Source organism: Podarcis cretensis (genome assembly GCF_951804945.1).
Source record: "Podarcis cretensis genome assembly, chromosome: 1".
Classification (NCBI taxonomy): Eukaryota; Metazoa; Chordata; class Lepidosauria; order Squamata; family Lacertidae; genus Podarcis; species Podarcis cretensis.
Window position 1 is genome coordinate 74,054,411 of NC_137170.1, and position 20,974 is coordinate 74,075,384.

At 41.7% G+C, this 20,974-nt stretch overlaps 1 protein-coding gene across 1 annotated transcript in view; it reads left to right on the forward strand.

Annotated features, from left to right (window-relative positions):
- Nucleotides 1–177: 177 nt before the first annotated feature.
- The window catches only part of NUCB2 (nucleobindin 2), a 33,361-nt gene continuing 12,564 nt past the window's right edge, over nucleotides 178–20,974 (forward strand). The window contains exons 1-5 of the mRNA XM_079966615.1: nucleotides 178–540; nucleotides 10,712–10,855; nucleotides 11,731–11,838; nucleotides 13,407–13,533; nucleotides 17,142–17,245. Coding sequence (XP_079822741.1) covers nucleotides 520–540; nucleotides 10,712–10,855; nucleotides 11,731–11,838; nucleotides 13,407–13,533; nucleotides 17,142–17,245 — 504 coding nt within the window. The 5' untranslated portion in view covers nucleotides 178–519. The remainder of the gene's footprint in view (nucleotides 541–10,711; nucleotides 10,856–11,730; nucleotides 11,839–13,406; nucleotides 13,534–17,141; nucleotides 17,246–20,974) is intronic.

Sequence of the window (20,974 nt, forward strand, 5' to 3'; positions counted from 1 at the left end):
CCCTCCCGGCTTTATTCTTCCTCAACGCGGCGCGTCACTGAGCGGGAGGGCGGGGAAATCAAACTAGCACCGCCCACCGCCGCTACCGCCACGTACCTTCCCCCAGCGCAACGCACCTCCCCAGGCCTGTTTCGCCGCCTGCGCAACCGAACCCGGCTGCTTCGCCGTCGCCCAATCGTGTCCCTACGCGATGCCCAGAAGGGGGACAGGCTCCGCCAATCCGCGTGCTCCGAGAGGTGGTGTCTATTACTATGGGAACGGGGGAACTAGGTTTCGCTACAGATCTGCTTCAAGGGGGTGTATCGGCGAAGAGAGAGGCTGAGAGGAAGGAAGGAAGGCAGGGAAGGGGAAGGGAGGAAGGAAGGAAGGCAGGCGGAAAAGAAGCCACCAGGTGCCTGGCAACTGGGCTGCTGTTGCTGGGGGCTCTGTAGGCTGCCTCTCTCTCCTAGCACGCGAGTACACAATAGGGAGAAGCCACATCAGCTGGAAGACGCTCAGGATCTCTCCGTCTCCATAGCTATGAATCACAGCGAGATCAAGGTAAGTCCGGTTTCCTCCAAAGCTGGACCAGAAGGGGCAAGCTGGCTGCCCGCTGGGATGGTGCACTTGCTTGGACGCCTCCCTGGGTAATGAGCTGAGTGGACAGGTGTCACTCTTAAGTTTCTTCTTTGCCCAACAGGTTATTCTGGCAGCACATTTTAAGCCGTGGGCAGGGTGGGAAGTGGGAGTCTGATGGGTTGATTTGCTTTTCAACTAAGGGGCTGTCAAATTGGGTGGTGGTGAGCCATGGCTATTGTTGGCACTGCAGAGCTTGCCACCTTCTGAGAAAGTGTGCGTGCCCAAGGTAGGAGAAGTGTAGCCTCGGTTAAATTGATGGAGAGGAGCTAGTCCAAGGGGTTAGCTGCACCTGGGATACTCATGCTAGCTAGCACATGTAGTCAAAGTTCCCTTTTGAATGGCAGAATTAACGCCTGTGACCTTGTGATGACATCAGTTCACCTGGGGAAAAAGAAGTGGGCTTTTAAAAAGCCAGAAGTATGCCCAGTTTTACTCTTCTTAACTCATCAATGGGATGGAGTGATAAAGGCATTATGTGAGCAACTCTTGTCCTCAAATATACAATGCAGCAAAAAGTAACACACACACACACAAACACATACAGTAACTGCTTTCTTGTTGGGGTACAAAAGTATTTGAAGTATAATCAAGTGCTTTCTGTGTTACTTCTTGAGATGGGCATGGTAGGACCACAATCTATGAGTAAGCTCCCCAATTATTGCATATTTAAGCCTGTCTTACGCTGTATGTTTGTATGTTTCAGTTCCTTGTATTTTATTTTTTATGCAAGGTGTCCTTAATATGTCGCTACATCCAAGTTAATTCCCCCCACACACACTAAGTTAATCTGTGGGTAAGCAGAGTCAGCTCCTTGATGTAGGCACGTGGGTTGTTTCCTTTAAATAGTAGACTATTGCCACTTTGTTTTATTGTGCTATCAGAACAATGATTATTTAGTTCTTTAAAAACACTGTGAAATAAAATGGTTCTAGCAATGAATGAAAGCAGTGACCTGTTGCTGATTCATCATAGCCCTTGTTATGTGTAAAAAGAGGTGGGGAAGTGTGCAGGGAAGCAAGCTTTCTTTTACATTCACAAGAAAACAGTGGCTGAACTGGTTTTAATGCAGTTCAGGGCTTCATGTTTTCAGATAAGATGGATATCATTAGTCCTGGCTAGGTCCCTTGTGCAAGATGTCCTCAATGGGTGCCATTCCTGAGTGTGCCTACCTCCTCACTGGTGTCCCAACTAACCATTAACTTGCTTTCTCCTTCTGGTCTCAGTCTGCATATCTGCCCAAAGGGAGAGAGTTGTTCTTTCTTGTTACTTTTGCTACTGCTTGAATACTCAGATAAGACAGGTGGACAGGTAGTGACAGCAGGAAGGAGCAGCAGCACCAGAGCCAGGAGATGTTGGGAATTGATCGTGGCCTGCTGGAACGGTGTGGGCCTCGGCAGATGACAAATAATACCTACCTCTGACACTAGTTTCTCATGTCACTGCCAGTACCTGTGGTCCCCCCGGCTTCTCAGAAGATTAAAAGAGGACTTCAGTGATTGTGGCATTTATACTGTGACAATTATTTCAGCATAATCACACTATCTGATTTTATCTGCATTGTTCAATTTAATAGGAGATTTATTTGAAAATGAAGAACGGTTTTTATATTAAGTACAGTATTGTCAACAGCCTTATTTGGGAATTGGGCCACCACTGAATTTAGCAAAGTAATTCATTTCACATGGGTGGGAGTCTTATTTCCATTTTTGATTGGCCAGCTGCTCCACATAGAGCAAGGGCAAATTCATCCATTTGAAGATTTTTCTGTTGCATTCTTACCCTTCTGCCTTGCAGGAAACTTGTAAAGCGACAAACAACCATAAAGAAGTGTAGTAAGGCTGGCTGCTCCTGGTCCTCCTCTGATAAGGACTCTCCTGGCTCAGAAGACAAACTTACAAGCTCTGGGCCTGGCCCTTCAGGATGTGCAAACTCCATTTAAAGCCAGTTGCACACCTCCATCCAGATGAACAGAATTCCCAGCACACAGTACAACTAATCCCTAACCATTTGCTATGCTGGCTGGAGCTGTTAGGATTTTGAGTTGAACAATATCTGGAAGGCCACAGGTTCCCCATTCCTGATGTAATGGATTGGTGGTGGTGTTAAACAAATTATTAGGAATACCTTTGCTTTGGTGCCAGAAATTTATTAGATGCTAAATAGAACTGCATTTTGTTAACTTACCCGTCTTGCCTGAAACAATTTGGTTGGTGCAGCTGAAAGTGGTTTAAGAGTGCCCCTGAGAAGGAATCTGCACCTGGAGGTTTTCCCCCCATTCCTGTGATTGGTGCCTTCCTTTTTGTTTTTTTCCATTTAAAAAGGCTATAGGGAAAAAAAATATGTATTGGCATGTATTATTGGAAATATCCAAAAGTTGAGAAAGGAAAAAATGTTCCTCCCTGAATATATATGCAATGTGTCTCTTCCTTCAAATCCCTCCTTACACCCTTTCTTGGGTGGCCTTGGTTTACCCCCTTAATCCTCATGCCATTAATCCTCATTTCCAACTGTGACCAGTTTTAAGAAGGTGTAACTGCATTTGGTTACATTCATCCCTTCTTGCTCTTGTCTTTCTGTTGCATTTTCCATTGCATCCTCTGTGGGCTCAGGAATATTGATGGTGCTGTATAAAATAATTATTAAATGTCTGAGCAAGTATGATGCAGTAGATAACCCCCCCCCCCAATACACTTAGCCATGAAGCTTACTGACAGACTTGGGCCAGTCACTATTATTTTAAAGTGTTTTTGCTTCATTTGCTGTTTAAAAACTTCCAATGTAGGTTAGGCTGAGGATAAAATGAGGATGGGAGAAGAACCACGTAAGTTGTATTGAGCTCACTGGAGAAAATGCAACATCCAAGTGTTTCATTGTTGTTGGAAGAACATCAAACCTAATACCATGTTCAGTTAAATTTGAGGTACAACCACAGACCACATTTTGACTGTTTAATGGTGCAACTGTGGAGAATGGCTTCCTTCTTTTTTGAGGCTTGCATCACTTTCTTAGCAGGGTATAATTAACCTGAAGGAAAGAGGTATGAGGTGAAATATTTTCAAAGTATCCAAATATTTGAAATCCATTGAAACATATCCATATAAACTAGAATTTTCCCTTTTTTGTACTTTTAAAAGAAAATTGGGCAGTTGTTTATCAAGGATTTTTTAGGAATAGGATATTATATCATGGGACAGGATATAGGATTAAAAGATCCAACTTTGAACCAGGTTACCCAAAAGACCAACTTTCCCTCCATTTCCTGGTAAGGGCATTGAGGTGATCAAATGGAATCAAGTTAGTCTTACCGGAGTCTAATAATTATCAGCTTATGGTGATATGGAGGAAGCTTTTTCACTGATGTTAAAAACATGCTCCCTGTTGAAATAAGAGATGCCTTATCAGTATTGGTGTTTGCCAGCTTTTGAAGACACACCTGGTTACCCAGGCATTCTCTTTATCTGAGCCTCCGACTTCCATTACTATGTTGTTTAATTGGAAATATTTTATTGTATATTTTCATTGTGGATATAAAAGGGTGGTATTCAACAAAGTTGTTGGGTGCATGTTTACATTTATTTATTATTTTGTGAATCACTTTCCACAATAAGTCCCAAGGTGATTTACAGCCATACAATAAAAGCAACAAAAATAGGTTTAAAAACAATACAGAAAACATGTTATGTATTCTAAATACATACTCTGCTTCTTTGGTAAGTTATGACTTACATAACCTTGAAAGAATATATCCAGGATAGCTTTTCTACAAGTTCCAACTTGTACAGAAGAAAAAAAGAGGAGTGGGGAGGCTGAGTATTTTTTTAACAGTTCATTCTCCTTTGGAAATTATAGTCAGTAATGTCTCAAAAAGAAAAAAGGGAAAAAAAGAGTTTGCTGGCTTCTTAAAGACTAACAAATTTATTACAACAATAAATATGGCATAAGACTGTTCGGTATTTTTGCTGCAAGAGACTAATATGGCTATCCCTCTGGAAACCAAAATTAGGAGATTGGGGGGATGGGAGGCACATAGATTGTAATGTCGTGTCATCTTAAAGCAGGCTGGCTATAGCTTAGAGTTGAAAAGATCTTGTCTTCTGCTGACAGATGTCAGGAGAACTACATTACTCCAGCCATCCCAGTTCAACCAGTATAGAAAAAAAAAGAGGGCGAGGCCAGACGGAGTTAAGGCTCAGGAAAATATGGCTGTTCCAGATGCTAAATTAGCTAGGAAGCCAGTAAAGGGATTTAAGGAGAAAGGTCATATGTTCTATGAGGGAATTCCTGTTTGGCCAGTCAGTTAATTTGTGTTCAGATGAGCTATAGAGCCAGCTAGTGTGATCAAAAGCTCTTAAGTATAACTTTCCCAAATTTTCCAAATCATGAATTGGCTTTTCAGCATCATAGGTGTAAGGCAATGTGAAAATTCTGCCTTGGTGTTGACGGCACATATGAATGGACTGTAAACCGCCCTGAGACTTCCGGGTATCAGACGGTATATAATTTCAATAAATAATAATAGTAATGTATGATAATATTTTTATTATTTATACCCTACCCACTTGGCTGGGTTTCCCCAGCCACTCTTGGCGGCTCCCAACATATTAAAAACATCAAACATCAAAAACTTCCCTAAACAGGGCTGCCTTCAGATTTCTTTTAAAAGTCACATAGTTATTTATTTCCTTGACATTTGATGGGAGGGCATTCCACGGGGCAGGCACCACTACCGAGAAGGCCCTCTGCCTACTTCCTTGTAACCTCACTTCTCTCAGGGAGGGAACCGCCAGAAGGCCCTCGGTGCTGGACCTCAGTGTCTGGCCTAGACCATGGGGGTGGAGATGCTCCTTCAGGTATACTGGGCTGAGGCCGTAATAAACATGGAGTCAGCCTGCACATGCAGCTACCAGCCATCAACAGTAGAGGAGTCAAGTGGTGGTTCATGCACATATTCACCAATAATTTTTGTGTAAAATATCTCCCTCAGTATTTTAAGGTAATTAGTATTCTAGTGGTACCTTGGTTGTCAAACTTAATCTGTCCCGGGAGTCCGTTTGACTCCTGGAACTGTTTGAAAACCAAGGTGTGGCTTCCAATTGGCTGCAAAAGCTTCCTGCACTCAATCGGAAGCCGCAGAAGCCATGTTGGAAGTTCTGCTTCCTAAAAATATTTGCAAACCGGACCATTTCCGAGTTTGTGGCATTCAGGAGCCAATTTGTTTGGGAGCCAAGCTGTTCGACAACCAAGGTACCACTGTATAAGATAAATTTCTGTTTGGACGATAAGAAGTCGTCATAAACTTGTAGGTTTATGTCCAGCTTGCCAAAGTATTTCTCCCTCCAGGCAGAGGCAGCCACTTGATACTTAAGACATCTGTGAACCTAAGAAGGTCCATTTAATCCAGAATCTGTCTCACACAGTGGCCTGTCAGATGCCTCTTTGAAGTCCTTAAGCAGGGTTTGAAGACCATGGCTCTCTCCTGCTGCAGAGTGGACTTTGGTAATCTTTGGTACTTGAGTGAGCCCAAAATTTGGCACCCCCCAATGGATCTTCTCAATTTTATACCCCCTCAGCTCGGTGCATTTAAAAAACAGTCATCAGTACAAATTCCATCAAATAACAGTTGCTCTATGATTGTTCCAGATGTGAGGCAGCAGGGGCAACAACCTTCACTAGGGTTCATGTAGTGCTACTCCCTCTGTTATCATTTCTCCCTCTGTTAACATGAGGAGTGCCAAACATGAGGGATTGAGTATGGAAAAGGCAGCAGGAGGGGTTGTAGTCTAGCAGGAGAGGTGAGAAAAGCCACACTTGCAAGTATTAAAGACACAAAAGCTTGCAGGTGCAGCTTTTCTCACCTCTACATGCCAAGGAGCACCTGCCAAAAATTCTCTCTTCTGTGCAGCCATTAAAGGGACAGCAGCCCTGTTTTCCTTTGCAGCTAGTCCTTGAAGGATCAATAAGAATTACTTTCTTCTAATCTGAAGCCTTTCTCCAAATGTCCCTGCTTGTCAGAAGTGGGACAGGTGGTTTCTGGGGAAAGGGCATTTTTAGTTGGGGTGCCACAATTGTAGAATTCTCCTCCTAGCAAGGCTTAACCTGGTAACTATGTTTTTAATTCCAGACAAACTTTTATAAATGTTCCCAAGATGTTAATTGCTTTTGTTTTGAATTTTAGTATTATTGTTATGTTCCCTTCTATTGTGTAGATTTCTTCCTTTCTTTTGAAACACCTAGTAAATGTTTATATTGAAGGGTGACATAAAATACTATTTTAAAATACATGTAATAAAAAATGTTAACCAAGAAGTGAAATGTGAATTGGCTCCTATAACTCTTTAATTTCTTCAGGGTGATTAACTTTGAAGCATGAACATGTGTGGCCTGACCTTCGATCTATCTATCCTGGCACTGGCAAGCAGGTTCTCGCTAGGGTTTCTTCCCCAAAATGTACTATGTTTTAACTGTAGATGCCTGTGGTTGATATCGCTGAGAGTAAGCTTTCATAACCTCCTGTCTTCATTGCAGTTGGCTGACCCAGAGCTCAGTAAATTGGCCTGTACAGTCTTACACTTACTATGTTGGTTGCTGTGTTTAAATGCTGGAAGATGAGACAGGTTAAATTCACAGTGCAATCTTATGTGTCTTGACTTCCTCCTAAATTCCCATTTTGGTTAGAGCAACTAAGCACAAGGGGCTGGGCACAAAAGTGCCAAGATAAGCTTATAATCTTCAAATGGAGAACTACTTAGCCCACGTGACCTTAGAAATTGGATTTTTGCTCAGGATGCCAACCAAGACAGAGCATCCATGATTGCCCCCCGTTACTCTACTTGGTACTCCCAAATTAAGACCAATCACTCAAGGCCCCCTTACCTTGAGACTCTGACCTTCCCCCAACTACGCAGGGCCTTTGTAGAAATAAGATTCCAACAGATTCCCTCAGCATATTTAGAGGGGAGATATAGGGGAATTCCCCATATGGATCGCAAATGTATATGTGGATGCAATCAGGTAGAGGACATTACACACTATCTGCTGATTTGCCCCCTGTATACAATGCCCAGAGGAAAATGTATATTGCCAATTCTTAATTGGCTTCCAGGTTGAGCCACACAGGAAGTGACAGTTGAACTCCTAGCAGATAAACATCTATACATTACACACCAGGTAGCCAAATTTGTGCTGGCAGCCAAGAAGCTCTGTTCCAACTATGTGAACATACTTCAGTCTTAAGTGTTAATGTTTCTTTTATGTTGTAAACTGTTACAGGCTACATTGTATGGTTTTAGGTTAAAGTTTTTCCTTATATTCTCTGTCGTCCATTGTAAAGGCCTTTGGCTATATACAATAAAATTGACTGACTGGCCTAAATTCCCATTTAGGATTTTAGGATATGCTTGTATTTTCTGGGAAATCTGAGAGGCTTTTGGAAGCTGTAGAATTCATCCAGGCGAGGCAATGCAAGCATACATGGTTCCAAGACCATAGTTAATATTTGTTATGCTGATGTGTGCATCTATTCATTTAAAAGGGCATGCTTTCTTTTTGCTCACCGTCATCATTGAATCTATGAATTTTGCATTGACTGGAGTCACTACCCTTGTTATGCATTCCACGTCAGAGCTGTGACTCACAGCTATACCTGTCTGTGTTCAAAATCAGACTTATTCCATAGTTCTTGAATGTGGGTGCTGATAATCTAAGGACATGCCACTTTGCATTTGATAACATGTTTGCCATGCTACTATGGCTTGCTACTACAGAAAGTGAACCCATGATAATTTATGCATGGTCACACAACGGGCTGTGACTGCTTATTGTATCATATCATAAATGAAACAGTTAGATGTCCCTAAATACCTGTTGATGTCAGAGCAAAAGCCCCAGCGAAGGGTCCTATTTAATCCCCAGTCCTGATAAATGTTTTGCTGCTGTTAGTAGCTCATTGACTATCTCACTTTGCTCCTAGCTTGCAAAGAGACATGAATTCAAGTGTAGCTGAATCGCACGCTAATGAGATTTTTATCTCCTGCAGCCCCAAAGAATGGTGTAAGAGTTCTGATTTCTCAGATATGAACCTTTGAGTCCATTGTTCCCTAGTGTTTTCTTAGTTCTGCCTTCTCTGCTACTATCGATGCTGAATACTGGCATTGTAATTGCTCATGCATTAGTGGTAGCAGCAAAAGCAGGATAGCTCAGTTGGTTAGAGGTTGATAATGCCAAGGTTGCAGGTTCAACCCCTGTATGGGGCAGCTGCATATTCCAGTATCCTAGGGGTTTGACTGGATGATACTCAGGATCCCAACTCTACAGTTCTGTGATGGTGCTAGACAGTGGCTGGTGTGATGAACTGCTTTGAGATTCATTCTTTAAAATATAAAGTAGTGTTGAAATGAAATTAGTTATAAGAATAATTTTAGTCATAAACTTCACTGCAAAAAGGTGACTAGACTGTTGGTTATGGTGACCATAACCTACGTTTAAGGTGCCATTTGGCAATTAGCTTATATATCTGAGTTTCTAACACTCAATGCTGGTCTCTGGTTACTGGAGGATGAAGTTCCGCCATGCAGTCCCCCCCCCCAAACGTTTAGGGGTACTCTCATTTTCCTACTCATATTGAAATATTGTCCCTCATTGAGGCCAAACTTAGATTCACAAAATGTTTAGGGGTATGTGTACCTCGGCATCCCCCCAGAAAAAAAGCACTGCCTCCATCTAAGCAGTTTCTTTTATCTTATTAATTCTTCTGATTAGAATCATTAAGATTTACATATACTGGGTCAGTTCATACACTCATCTGCCACATACCTTTAGTAGAGGCCACAGCTTAACAAAAGTTGCCATGCAAGTGAGAGCTAGAAATTAATATACCCCAGTGGGTTGGTTTGGTTAAAACTCTAATGCAGCCATAGTGAACCTGACCAAGCTTCCCAAGACAGATAATACTGAAAACAACACGCAGTTGTGACAGCACAGTTGGTTCTAGTGAGATGATGTTGTGGTACAGCTTGACCCAAGTACATCTTCGACCACTCAGCATTTGCTTGGGACTGGGTGTACTGCCAAGACGATATCACAAAACATGCTGTTGTACTGGTGTTGCAAAGGCGTATTTTATTGGAAATGTTTCAAGGCATTATTATAATAACAAATGAAGCTGTGAAATATGGAATGAAATATTTAGAATAAGCAATAATATTATTATTAGTGTCTGCAAACCAGTAGTTCATATTTAGTACAAAGCTGTCCTGGTATATTAGCCCGAGAGGCTGCTTTTTGTCAATATGAGACAAAACAACAACAGATAAACTTTATCTTCTTCTGTTACTGTTTCTCATGTGTGCTCTTCCAAGGTTTGAAAGTTCCAACACCTGATTTGTTTTTCCCTTGGAACTGCTCAGGGACTAAATTGTTGTAGTAGTAGGATCAGTGATAATTGGACCCACAGTTTGGTTAAGCTTACATGCTTGGATTTCATAGATTTATTTCTTTTTAAATTTTATTTTATTATAGATTTATTTCAACTGAAGTGCAGTCTAGCTCATGTAGGTTACTCAGGTTGCTTCTGTAGCTCAACCCCCCAAATTTGTTATGCCAGCACAGCCTTTTGGGGAAATGGTATCAGATCTCCATTTGTAAAAAGGGAGTATGCAAAGTTGTTGTGAAAATGAATAGGAGGACGGTATTATAAAAATGGTATGAAGATAGTACAGAATATGATGGCAGATGTCAAGATGCCACTACCAGACACTTTGCATATGGTCTTATATGTTAATCTCTTGCATTATTAACCAGAAATGTGTAAACTTGTGTTCATAGTTAGTACCAGTCCTGAACTGTGTTCATACTGCTCACTAATGCTAACACCTCAGCTTTGGCCCGCTTCCGATATTGCAGCTTGAATTCACGAGAGTGCGACTATAAGTCACTCCTGTCATACCAAAAGGTGTTCTACTTTAGCCCCTTTTAAGTTGACAAGGCATGCATCTGGGATTCCTCATACTTCTGACGTGATTGCTTTTGCCATAGGAGCAATCCTGGATAAAGAGTGTTACATGCTTAGAAAAAATACTTTGCTGTTTTATTTCAGATAAGATGGAAAGCTGTTTTCTTACAACAGTGTCTTTTGCTCCTGACCTATCTTGCTATTGCGCTGGAAGCAGTGCCTATAGACATAGACAAGACAAAGGTAAAAGCGGAAGAACAAGTAGAGAATGCAAAAATAGATAATCCGGTAAGTGAAATAAATACTTTGTAATGGCATCAATATCATAACTTTATATTACCATTTCCGCTGAACTGATGGAATATTATTTTTGAATTTAAAGTATTAATACTGTTCAGGGCCATCTGTGGCACTCAGGGTCTGAATTTAGGTCGTCTTCTTTTTGTTAGCTTTGTGAAAATATTGTAGAGAGAGAGAAAAAAAAAGAAGCAAATTAGAGAGAGGAAATGAACTAACTGGACCATTTTGACTCTCAGAGAAAGCAGTTTGACTTCAAACCACTTTATCCAATGTTTTAAATAGGAAATTTATGAGCAGAGAAAAGAAATCCTCCATTTTAAAAAAGAGATAAACCATATGATATTGGAAAAGGACTTAAGTTTTCTGTACCGGAACACCAGACACCAAATATTATTTGGGCTCAACCTGACTGATTTTAACTTAAAAAAACCATGGGGATCTAGTCACTGACCTCCCCATATCTCATTTAGTTTGAGACCTAAAATTAACTGGGTTCTTAAAGCTAGAAGAAAAACAGAGGAAGGAAAGCTATAGAGAAAATGTCACATATATCTTATTTATTCCCTTATAACCTCTTTCTCTTCTGTACTACTGAGTTTTCTTTATAAACGACATCTCTAAGAGCTCAGTTAAATCCACAGAAATTGCAGTTCCCCAAAGAATGTGTATTTATAGCTGCTTCATGTGATTATTTTTTCTTATCTTCACCGCTAGATAAAACATTATGGACACTGATAGTTAGGTCTTAGAATCACAGCTGGACTAAAGATCTCACCTAATTTAGTCTGAAATATTTCTATAGAAAGAGAAATGCTTTTCTTCCTTGGCCCTCTTTTACCAAACTGATATTCATTTTCCTGAAGGATACTGGGCTTTATTACGATGTGTACCTCAGGCAAGTGATAGATGTCCTGGAGACAGACAAACATTTCAGAGAGAAGCTCCAGACAGCCGACATAGAGGCAATAAAGGTATGTAGTTTTAACTGTGTAAGCATGCAGCTTGTTTAGAAAAATAAGAGAGAGAAGTAGAGCACAGTGGTACTTCAGTTTTCAAACGCCTCTGTAGTCGAACGTTTCGGAACTCGAATGCAGTGCCTCGGTTTTCGAACGCGCCTCGGAAGTTGAACAGGAAAACACCTTCTGTTTTGAGTTTTCTGTATTGAGGCTTGCGTTTTGAGGCTTCTGCTTTCGGTTTTTGAACGTTTCGGAACTCGAACGGACTTCCAGAACGGATTATGTTCAAAAACCAAGGTACCACTGCACTCTGGTTTGTCATTTATAAGGAGGCTAGACAAATTCATGGAGAATAGCTACTGGATCCAGTGTTAGGGAGTATGCTTCTGAGAATTAGCTGCTGGGAATCATAAGCAGGGAGAGTGCTGTTGTGCTCAAGCCCTGCTTGTGGGTTTCTCATAGGCATCTTCCTGCCCACTGTAAGAACAGGATGTTGAGCTAGATGGGTCTGCTCCAGCAGGGCTCCTCTTATATTCTGATAAGAGCCAGTACGCCATACAGGTAACATGGAGTTTGTTCTCAAAGCCAGCAAACCTGATGGGATACCTTCTGGTCTTCAAAGTGGGTGGAATTGAACTTAGACAACAACTTCACAAGCTCATCAAAAAGGTCTGGGGGAGAGAAGAGATTCCAGCAGACTTTGGGATGCCTAAATTATCAGTTTCTTTTAAAAAAGGCGATAAAACAGATTGTGGAAATGATCGAGGCATCTTTTTATTAGCTGTGTACATCAAAATTCTTGCAAGGATCTTAGCAAACTGTCTCCTAACAATATCTGAGGCTACCCTTCCTGAATCCCAAAATGGTTTTTGACCTTCTAGGGGTACGGTGGACATGATTTTCACCGCTTGACAGCTTCAAGAAAAATGCAGAGAGCAAAACCAACGCCAGTATATGGTGTTTATTGACCTAAGGCCTTTAACACTGTAAATTGTAATGCTCTGTCGACTGTCCTTCTGAAAATTGGCTGCCCAGATACATTTGTGAACATCCTTCAGCTCCTTCATGATAATATGACAGCAACAATTGCAGATAGCAATTGTTCACAGTGGGATCAGGTATTAAACAGGGTTGTGTTATCTAGCTGCTCCTAGAATGTGTGGGAGCACTAGTGTGTGGAGGTTTCTGTGCAGGACTTCCTCCTATCTTTAGATAAGGGAAGTACTGCTTATCTATCTCAGCTTCATGCATTGTGTTCCGCCACCCCTAAGTGAAAAAGGAAGGCCTTCTAAGCATAAGACCTCTCCGTCAGCGACATAGTGCTCACACAACTTTGGACTAAAAATTGGATTGGATCCTTAACTGGCTTACTGTACTCATTTATTTATTATATATGGAACCTGTGGATCTTAGACTTTGGGTTCTGTTTCCATGATAAAAGGAGGTAATATGTCCTTCCAGTTGCAACATGTCAGTTGTGAAATGCTTCACCCTCTTCTCTCTGTTGAGAACCTAGTAGAACACAGTTACCTTCTAAAAAAAATTAACTGACTACCTTTATCAATTGCTTGCTTTATTGACAGAGTGGAAAGTTAAGCAAAGAACTAGATTTAGTTAGCCATCATGTGAGAACAAGGCTGGATGAACTGAAAAGACAAGAGGTTGCAAGATTAAGGATGTTAATTAAAGCCAAGATTGATTCATTTCAAGGTGAGAACACAAAGCAAAAATGTTTCATTTGCCTCTCTTGTTTACAACAGTAGCAGAGATTAATATAAAATAGAATGGCGTAAGAGCTTTGGTGTTTCCTTTCATCTCATTACACAGTCCTTTCCTGTTTGGAAATCTAGGAGAACAAGACAGACCAGTTCTGAGGAAACAGCAGACACACATTTGGGAAAATGGTTTTAGAAAAGACAACTATACGAGTTCCATTTTGATATTGTCAAATACTTTTGTAGCTTCTTCATTAATTTCTCTTGAGCTTTGCAAGTTTTACTTTTCTCACTGAGGACCAGCAACATACTTCACTGGAATATAAACACTAAACTATTGATGAGCTGCAAAGTACTATCTGATCGGGCCACCTGTTTAGAAAGGTTTTTTGAAAACAAGGTTTGCAAGGTGATGAGAATACAGAGCAAAAATAAAATGAATTAATACTACCCCTGTAATACTGATATTATGAAAATGCAGTAGCATCTTGTTCCTAATTTTTGTGTGGAAGTTAAACACTTATCATCATTTCCCCAAAATGCTTAAATTGCAGATTGCATTGCAATGAATTCATTGAAACAATCTTAATTTATCCATGGACTAGCAGGTATTTCTAATATGCGTAGCAGAAATGTGAGAATTATCTTTTAAGCTGAATGTTGTTTTATGGTTTATGGGCCTAATCAAGCTCAACTGGGCCCAGGATATTGAATGTTTTGGGCAAACCATGCCATCCTTTGCTGGGCCTGATTTCATGTATGATGTAGGCAGGGCTTTTTTCCAGCCGGAAGTGGCTGGAACTCAGTTCTAGTAAGAGAACGAGGGAGGCATTTATGGTGAGTTCCAGCACCTCTTTTTCTAGAAAAATAGTACTGGATGTAGGGTACAGGGAAGTTCCTACTGCAGCTTTAAACTTCAAGCTGGGGCTAAAAGGAAGAAGAATCGGAATTGCCTTCTTAAGTGCACTTCTGATTCTTCCTTAGCCTCAAAGAGTCAACCCTTTTTGAATTGGCACCTTTTCTTGCTACCCTGCACTTTCTTTTGGATGCAGGGGAAGAATCGGGACTCTTTCTTTTGAAATTAAGTCGCCTGACAACATTTGATTGACTGGTAGATGGCGCTGCCTACCTGTCAAAGTGACCCACAAAGGGAGGAGAGCTCAGCATCCGGCCCACTGGCCGCAGCATGTGTCACAGTAAAACTTGATTAGAAAAACCACACCTTTTATTGGCAATATCTTGAAAAAATGTCTAAAGGAGAGAAAAGATAGATTTCAGAAAACCAGTTGATATTATGTCCAGTATGATAAAATACATATTCTTCAAAGTACCATGTATAGTTATCATTAATGCAGCTGCAATACTTATCAAAACAGTGACACTTAATAAACACACACACACACACAATTTGTGCAAAATCTTTTTTCTGTTGCCGCTGTCCTTGTTTTCAGGTGTAGTATGTAGAAATAGGGAGAAGAAAATGTTTTGCAATGTGAAATATGGATATACTGTATTAGATGACTGGCCTGTTCTCTACAGCATTTGAAATGCTTACATTTCAATCAGCAGTAAATGGTGCTTCAGGGGAATAGAGTGTAAGGCCAGGCTTTATGAAGATAGATTATCTAGTTCATGAAACAGTTTTCATTCTTCTCTAAAGCAGTTAGGGCCAGTTCACATGATTATCCATTACAGATTCCCCCCCCCTTGACCTGCTTTCACTGTGTTCATGGCAGAAAGATAATCTGAATTGTTGCACACCAGAGCAAATCACAATTCTGCTCAGCAAGCATTAGGAAGGTTTGGGATGGTGGGGGGGGGTTTAAAAGAAGTGCTTCTGCTCTTAAACTCCACACACAGCTGGACTTACCTTGCTGGGTCTTGTTTAATGAAATATTGCTTCTTCTTTAAAAAAGAAAAGTTCATTGTTTAAGCAGACTTTCAAACAGCAAAATTATTTGGATAGTGAGAGGAATATTAATATTTTTCCTGGTTAGCAGTTGCTGCAGTTAGTGATATTTAAAACGTTCCTTGCTGAGAGCCATTTTGTAGAATTGTAGAGCTGGAAGGGACCACGAGGGTCATCTAGTACAACTCCTTCAATACAAGAATCTTTTGCCAAACATGGGGCTTGAACCCACAACCCTGAGATTAAGAGTCTGTTGCTCTACTGACTGAGCTACCCAACATGCCAATATAGAGGGGGAAACATGTAAACACCTCTGTAGATGTATACACAGTGGGGGGCATCCAGTTGTGTCCATTCTTGAGTAGAATAGACCTCTGCACACATGGTGGGACTTCCCATTCCTCTCCACCACCACCCCGCTTCCCCTGTCCCCTTCATAACCCAAAATCTGCATGGGAACAGCAGGGATAGACAAGGAAGGGAACGTCTTGCTGGGCAACTGGAAATCCACTACCTGGGACATTATCCCACCTTTATACGAATGTGCATATGATGCGTATGTGCATACGATGATCAACATGAGGGTTCTATGCAAAGAAAGATAGAAGTCTTTATTTGTAAGAATTGTGTCACATTTCAGAAAGCCATTGGATCTCCCTCCCCACCCCCCATCATTTCACACCCATGCTGTACTCCCTCCAACCTTGCCAAATTCAAACTGAATTAATTTAGAATCTAAAGACTTCAAGGCTGGTGCAGACATAATATTACTCTGTCTTTTACCCACATGCTTCCCCCACAGCCTTGCTTGTTTGTGTGAATTGCCCCTCTCCTCTCTCTTACACTGCAGAGCAGGGCCTCATCTTAACTAGTGTTTGTAGACGGTTTAACAAAAAAGCCTAGTCCATTTAGCAGGAAATGGCCAGAACATAATATAGTTAAGGGAGAAAGGAAGCTGCTAGTGAAGGCAGTACAGATTATCACAGCCTGTTTCTGGATTTCCTAACTCTGTTTATTGGGGAACAGTATATCTGCACCTGACCCATAGTTGCATTATACTGGCCTTCACTTCTTCAGAATACTAGCCATTGTTAGGCGGCCAAGGAGGCTAACACTTTTTTCTTTTCCAAATGACACTCCCCATTCCATGGCTTTTGTAAACTGCTGAGCATGCTCAGTCCTCACTGATTCCCCCCCTGGATTTCCCCCCTTTACTTTTTATTTTAAGTTAAATACCTCTTAATTTTACTTCAGAAATTCTATACTTTTGTGTCCCTGGAGTATGTGGAAATTGCCACCTTATTTGTAAGTTAGTTGAGTGACAATCTGCTTAGCTGTCAAACTAAGACCTCAGTAACTAACATTTGCTATTAGAGGAAATGATGGATATTGGAACTGGTTTAAGTGCAGAATAGTTGTAGTGTATGTCTGCTATAGTATGCATTTTAGTTTCTGCCTATTAAAATTATAGTGTAATCTCTCAACAGTTTGACAGTTGTGTCCTTTTGAGTGTCAATATTCATTTTACTTTGGCTAAAGCTCATCCTTGAGTTGCTCTTGAGGGCTGCAGCATATAAATGTGTTTTTAAAATATGTTTCTTCCCTCATGCAGTGCCAGGAAACTTAACCTGTTGTCCAATATATATTGATATATGTAGTTAAATCATTTCTGTCTTTGTACGGGTTGTTTTTAGATTCTGGCATAGACCATCAGTTCCTTCTCAAACAATTTGAGCATCTGAACCACGACAACCCTCACACTTTTGAAGCTAAAGATTTAGACATGCTAATCAAAGCTGTAAGTGTTGAGCAAATATTTTCCAGATGCTTGCTTGCTGCTACTGCTGTATTTTTCTTTAGTGGAATCCACTTTTCCTCCCTCCCTCTGCCTCAATTTTGAATAACTTTCATAGTTACCTCAAGAGTCATAGTCTGAGAATCCCATTTGGCTCCGTAATGTAATATTGTGCCACAGGAGACATTTATGTGCATTTGAAAACAGTCTGCTCATTTTTCTCATAGTGCCTCATGCGACTTGCATCCCCAAGCCAACATAAGCAATCTTTGAAGGTTTTTACAGAGCCTTTAAACTGAGCGCTCTTTTGACCTTTGCCAGCTAATACTGGCAAATTTTCTTCTCTGATTCCTTTAGCGATTTTATATAAGTGTATTTGTATATGTACAAAAGGTTTTAACTAGTTTTGCGTTGATTAATCAGTAGTTAACTGCTTTAGGTTTAGACTGATTTGCATTTTGCCAAAACCTGAAGATAGGTTCTTTTGAAGTAGCAAAAAATAAATGAAACTTACAAATAAATAAACAAAAGCTGCAACACCATCTTTGAAAAGGGCATTTTTCATTCTCTCTTTTTTCCACATTAAACCTGATGGAATCAAAATAGTCTCAAACTATAAGCAGGTGTTTCCTAACAATGATCAAAATTGGTCTCCATAGATCAAAAGCAGGGATGAAGAACCTGTGATGCTCCAGATGTTATTGGACTGCAGCTCCAATGAATAACAGTTGGAGAGACCACCAGGTCCCCATCCCTGAGCTAATGAATCAGCCAATTAAAGCTGCTTTCTTTGTTTTTGAAATTGAAAAGTATGTTTAGATTTGCAATCCACCCTCTCCTGAAGGCTTGGGGAGGTTAACAGTATTGCAGATACAAAAACACCAAGTAGGCCCTTTTGCTTTACTAAATAATTGGGAAGGACAACTGTCAGAGGAGGGAAAGCCTTACAGATACAGTGGTACCTCGGGTTACGAACTTAATTCATTCCGGAGATCCCTTCTTAACCCGAAGCCATTATTAATCTGAGGTGCACTTTCGCTAATGGGGTCTTCTGCTGCCGCTGGCGCGCCATTTCCATTCTCATCCTGGGGCAAAGTTCTCAACCCGAGGAAATACTTCCGGGTTAACGGAGTTTGTAACCTGAAGTGTTTGTAACCTGAAGCATTTGTAACCTGAGGTACCACTGTAAATACTTATTAATGTTATAGTACTTTAGAGTGTTCAAAGTGTGGCCAATAAGTCATCTTGATAATTGCTAGCAACACCGCTTTAAAAATAACTAGTACCACATTATTATTATGAAGTTGCAGGTGGCAAGGCTGAGACTTGAGTATAGTGAATTCTTAGCTCCCCCTAGTGAGTTCATAGCTGAGTGAGATTTCCACCGGGAGACTTTGTGACTTATTGTTAGCACACTTTCCTTAAGCAATTAGAGAATTGAGGAAATGGGACTGAGTTTGCTCTTGAAGAATGACTGTGAAAACCACTGTAGAAAAATAGACAGAAGCATAATCAGAATGTCACTACTGGCATAGTCAGCTGCATTTTCAGGTTATGCTAAACCATAGTTTAGTTGTACAACATTAACAAGTAGGAATGAGCCTAAGCAAGCCTTGGGCTTACCAGCTCCCTCCTCCTGTTGTTGATTGGTTGGGAGGAGAAAATTGATTGTTGATTGATTAGTTGGGAGGAGAAATAATGGACCAGTAGCAATCCCTCCAATGTTAATGACTTGCAGGATGGGTGGGTTAAGATGATGGACAGTTACAGGAGCCACTGGTGGGGATGGTTCTGCTGTGGTGGAGGCCCCAGCTATGCCCAGATGGACAATAAGCCACAGTAAGATCTGAGAGCATTCTAGGATGGAATCCTTGAGAGGTTCAACTTTTTGATTCCTCAGCTTTATCAGTCTGGAGCTGGTATGGTGAAATTAAATGCATATATATAAAAACCTTGCACCTTGCCCAGCCTTCTTCCAACTTGGTCCCCAGCAGATGTTCTGAACTACAACTCCCAACACACCTGACACTTGGCCATGCTGGCTGGGGCTGATGGCAATTGTATATTGAATTGCTTTGTACTGTACACTTAAGGTAATTCTGATACAGCAGAGGCATTCAGTAAAGGTATGCTTCTCATTAAGTGACACATTTCACAGTTCTAAGTACCTGAGAGTGTGTGTTGTTTTTCAAGCAGTGCAAAAATTCATTCAAATAAAGGTTTTTAACCTCCGGTCAGGGGCGAACGAAGGCTAACCGACACCCAGGGTGGGGCAAACCACTGGCTGCACATGCGTTACGCCGCTACGAATGACACATGTGTGGCGTTGCTATGTATGACGCATGTGTGCCATTGCTACATAGGGCGCATGTGCGGCTCCGCTACGTACACTGCTATGTGCAGCAACACGCATGCGCTGTACGTAGTGGTTTGCCGGTGGCGGCGCCCGAGCGCCATACGGACGTTGGCGGGATCCTCTGCTCGCAGCTGCAGCGGAGGCGAAGGGATCTTCCGCTTGCAGCTGTAGTGGCGACGGAGGGATCCCACCACCGTCCGTATGGCGCTCGAGCGGCCCTGGCAGCAAACCACTACGCAGTGGCGTAGCGTGGGTTGTCAGCACCCGGGGCAAGGCAAGTAATTTGCGCCCCCTAACCTGTGGATTTGCGCCCCCTACCCCTACCCCTAACCCCCAGATGTTGCGCCTGGTGCGGCCGGCCCCCCCTGCACCCCCACGCTACGCCACTGCCACTACGTACAGCGCATGTGCGGCATCGCTACATACAGCGCATGCGTGCAACACCGTGCATGCGTTGTATGTAGCGGTTTGCTGCCAGTGCCGCTCAGGCGCTGTACAGACAGTGGCAGGATCCTCCGCTCGCGGCTGCACTGGCTATGGTGTGCTATAGTACTCACCCAGTCAGGATCAGCTTGTCCAACCCTGAGCAGGAAGTCACCAGAGACTCCCAGCTTTGCAGGGGCACACTCAAATGTCAAGGGAAAAAGACAAAACTAATAGTTTCCTCATTGATGTAGTGGTGGCAGTTCATTTCAAAAAATAACGTGTTGGGCAGCTTAGCTCCCTGTCCTCATTTAAAGGCAGTGCCTGGTCGATGGTACTGGTGGTCAGGGTGTGATAACTTTGAAGTTTTATTTCTCTTTGGCTATATCTTTACATTTCAGGTTGGGGGCACACTAGTTGACTGTTGTACAAGGGGCCCACCAAATTGTGGAATCAGCTTTGCGACTCTGCTTCTCTTATAATTTTACCTTTGCTTAACTCCCTAGATTTTCTGTGTTGAATATCTAATTGTTTGAGTTGATGTGGTTTTTCAGTTGTTAGTGACAGATACTAAACCACTTCATATACGCTTTCCTTTCATAAGTAAATTGGAAGGAAAGAGTGTGAAGTGCCGTATTTTTCGCTCTATAAGACGCACCAGACCACAAGACGCACCTAGTTTTTGGAGCAGGAAAACAAGAAAAAAAATATTCTGAATCTTAGAAGCCAGAACAGCAAGAGGGATCACTGCGCAGTGAAAGCAGCAATCCCTCTTGCTGTTCTGGCTTCTGGGATAGCTGCGCAGCCTGCATTCGCTCCATAAGATGCACACACATTTCCCCTTACTTTTTAGGAGGGAAAAAGTGAATCTTATAAAGCAAAAAATACGGTATATCAGCTGTTCAGCATGACCTCAGACCCACTGCTGGGACACACACAAAGCTTGGATAAAA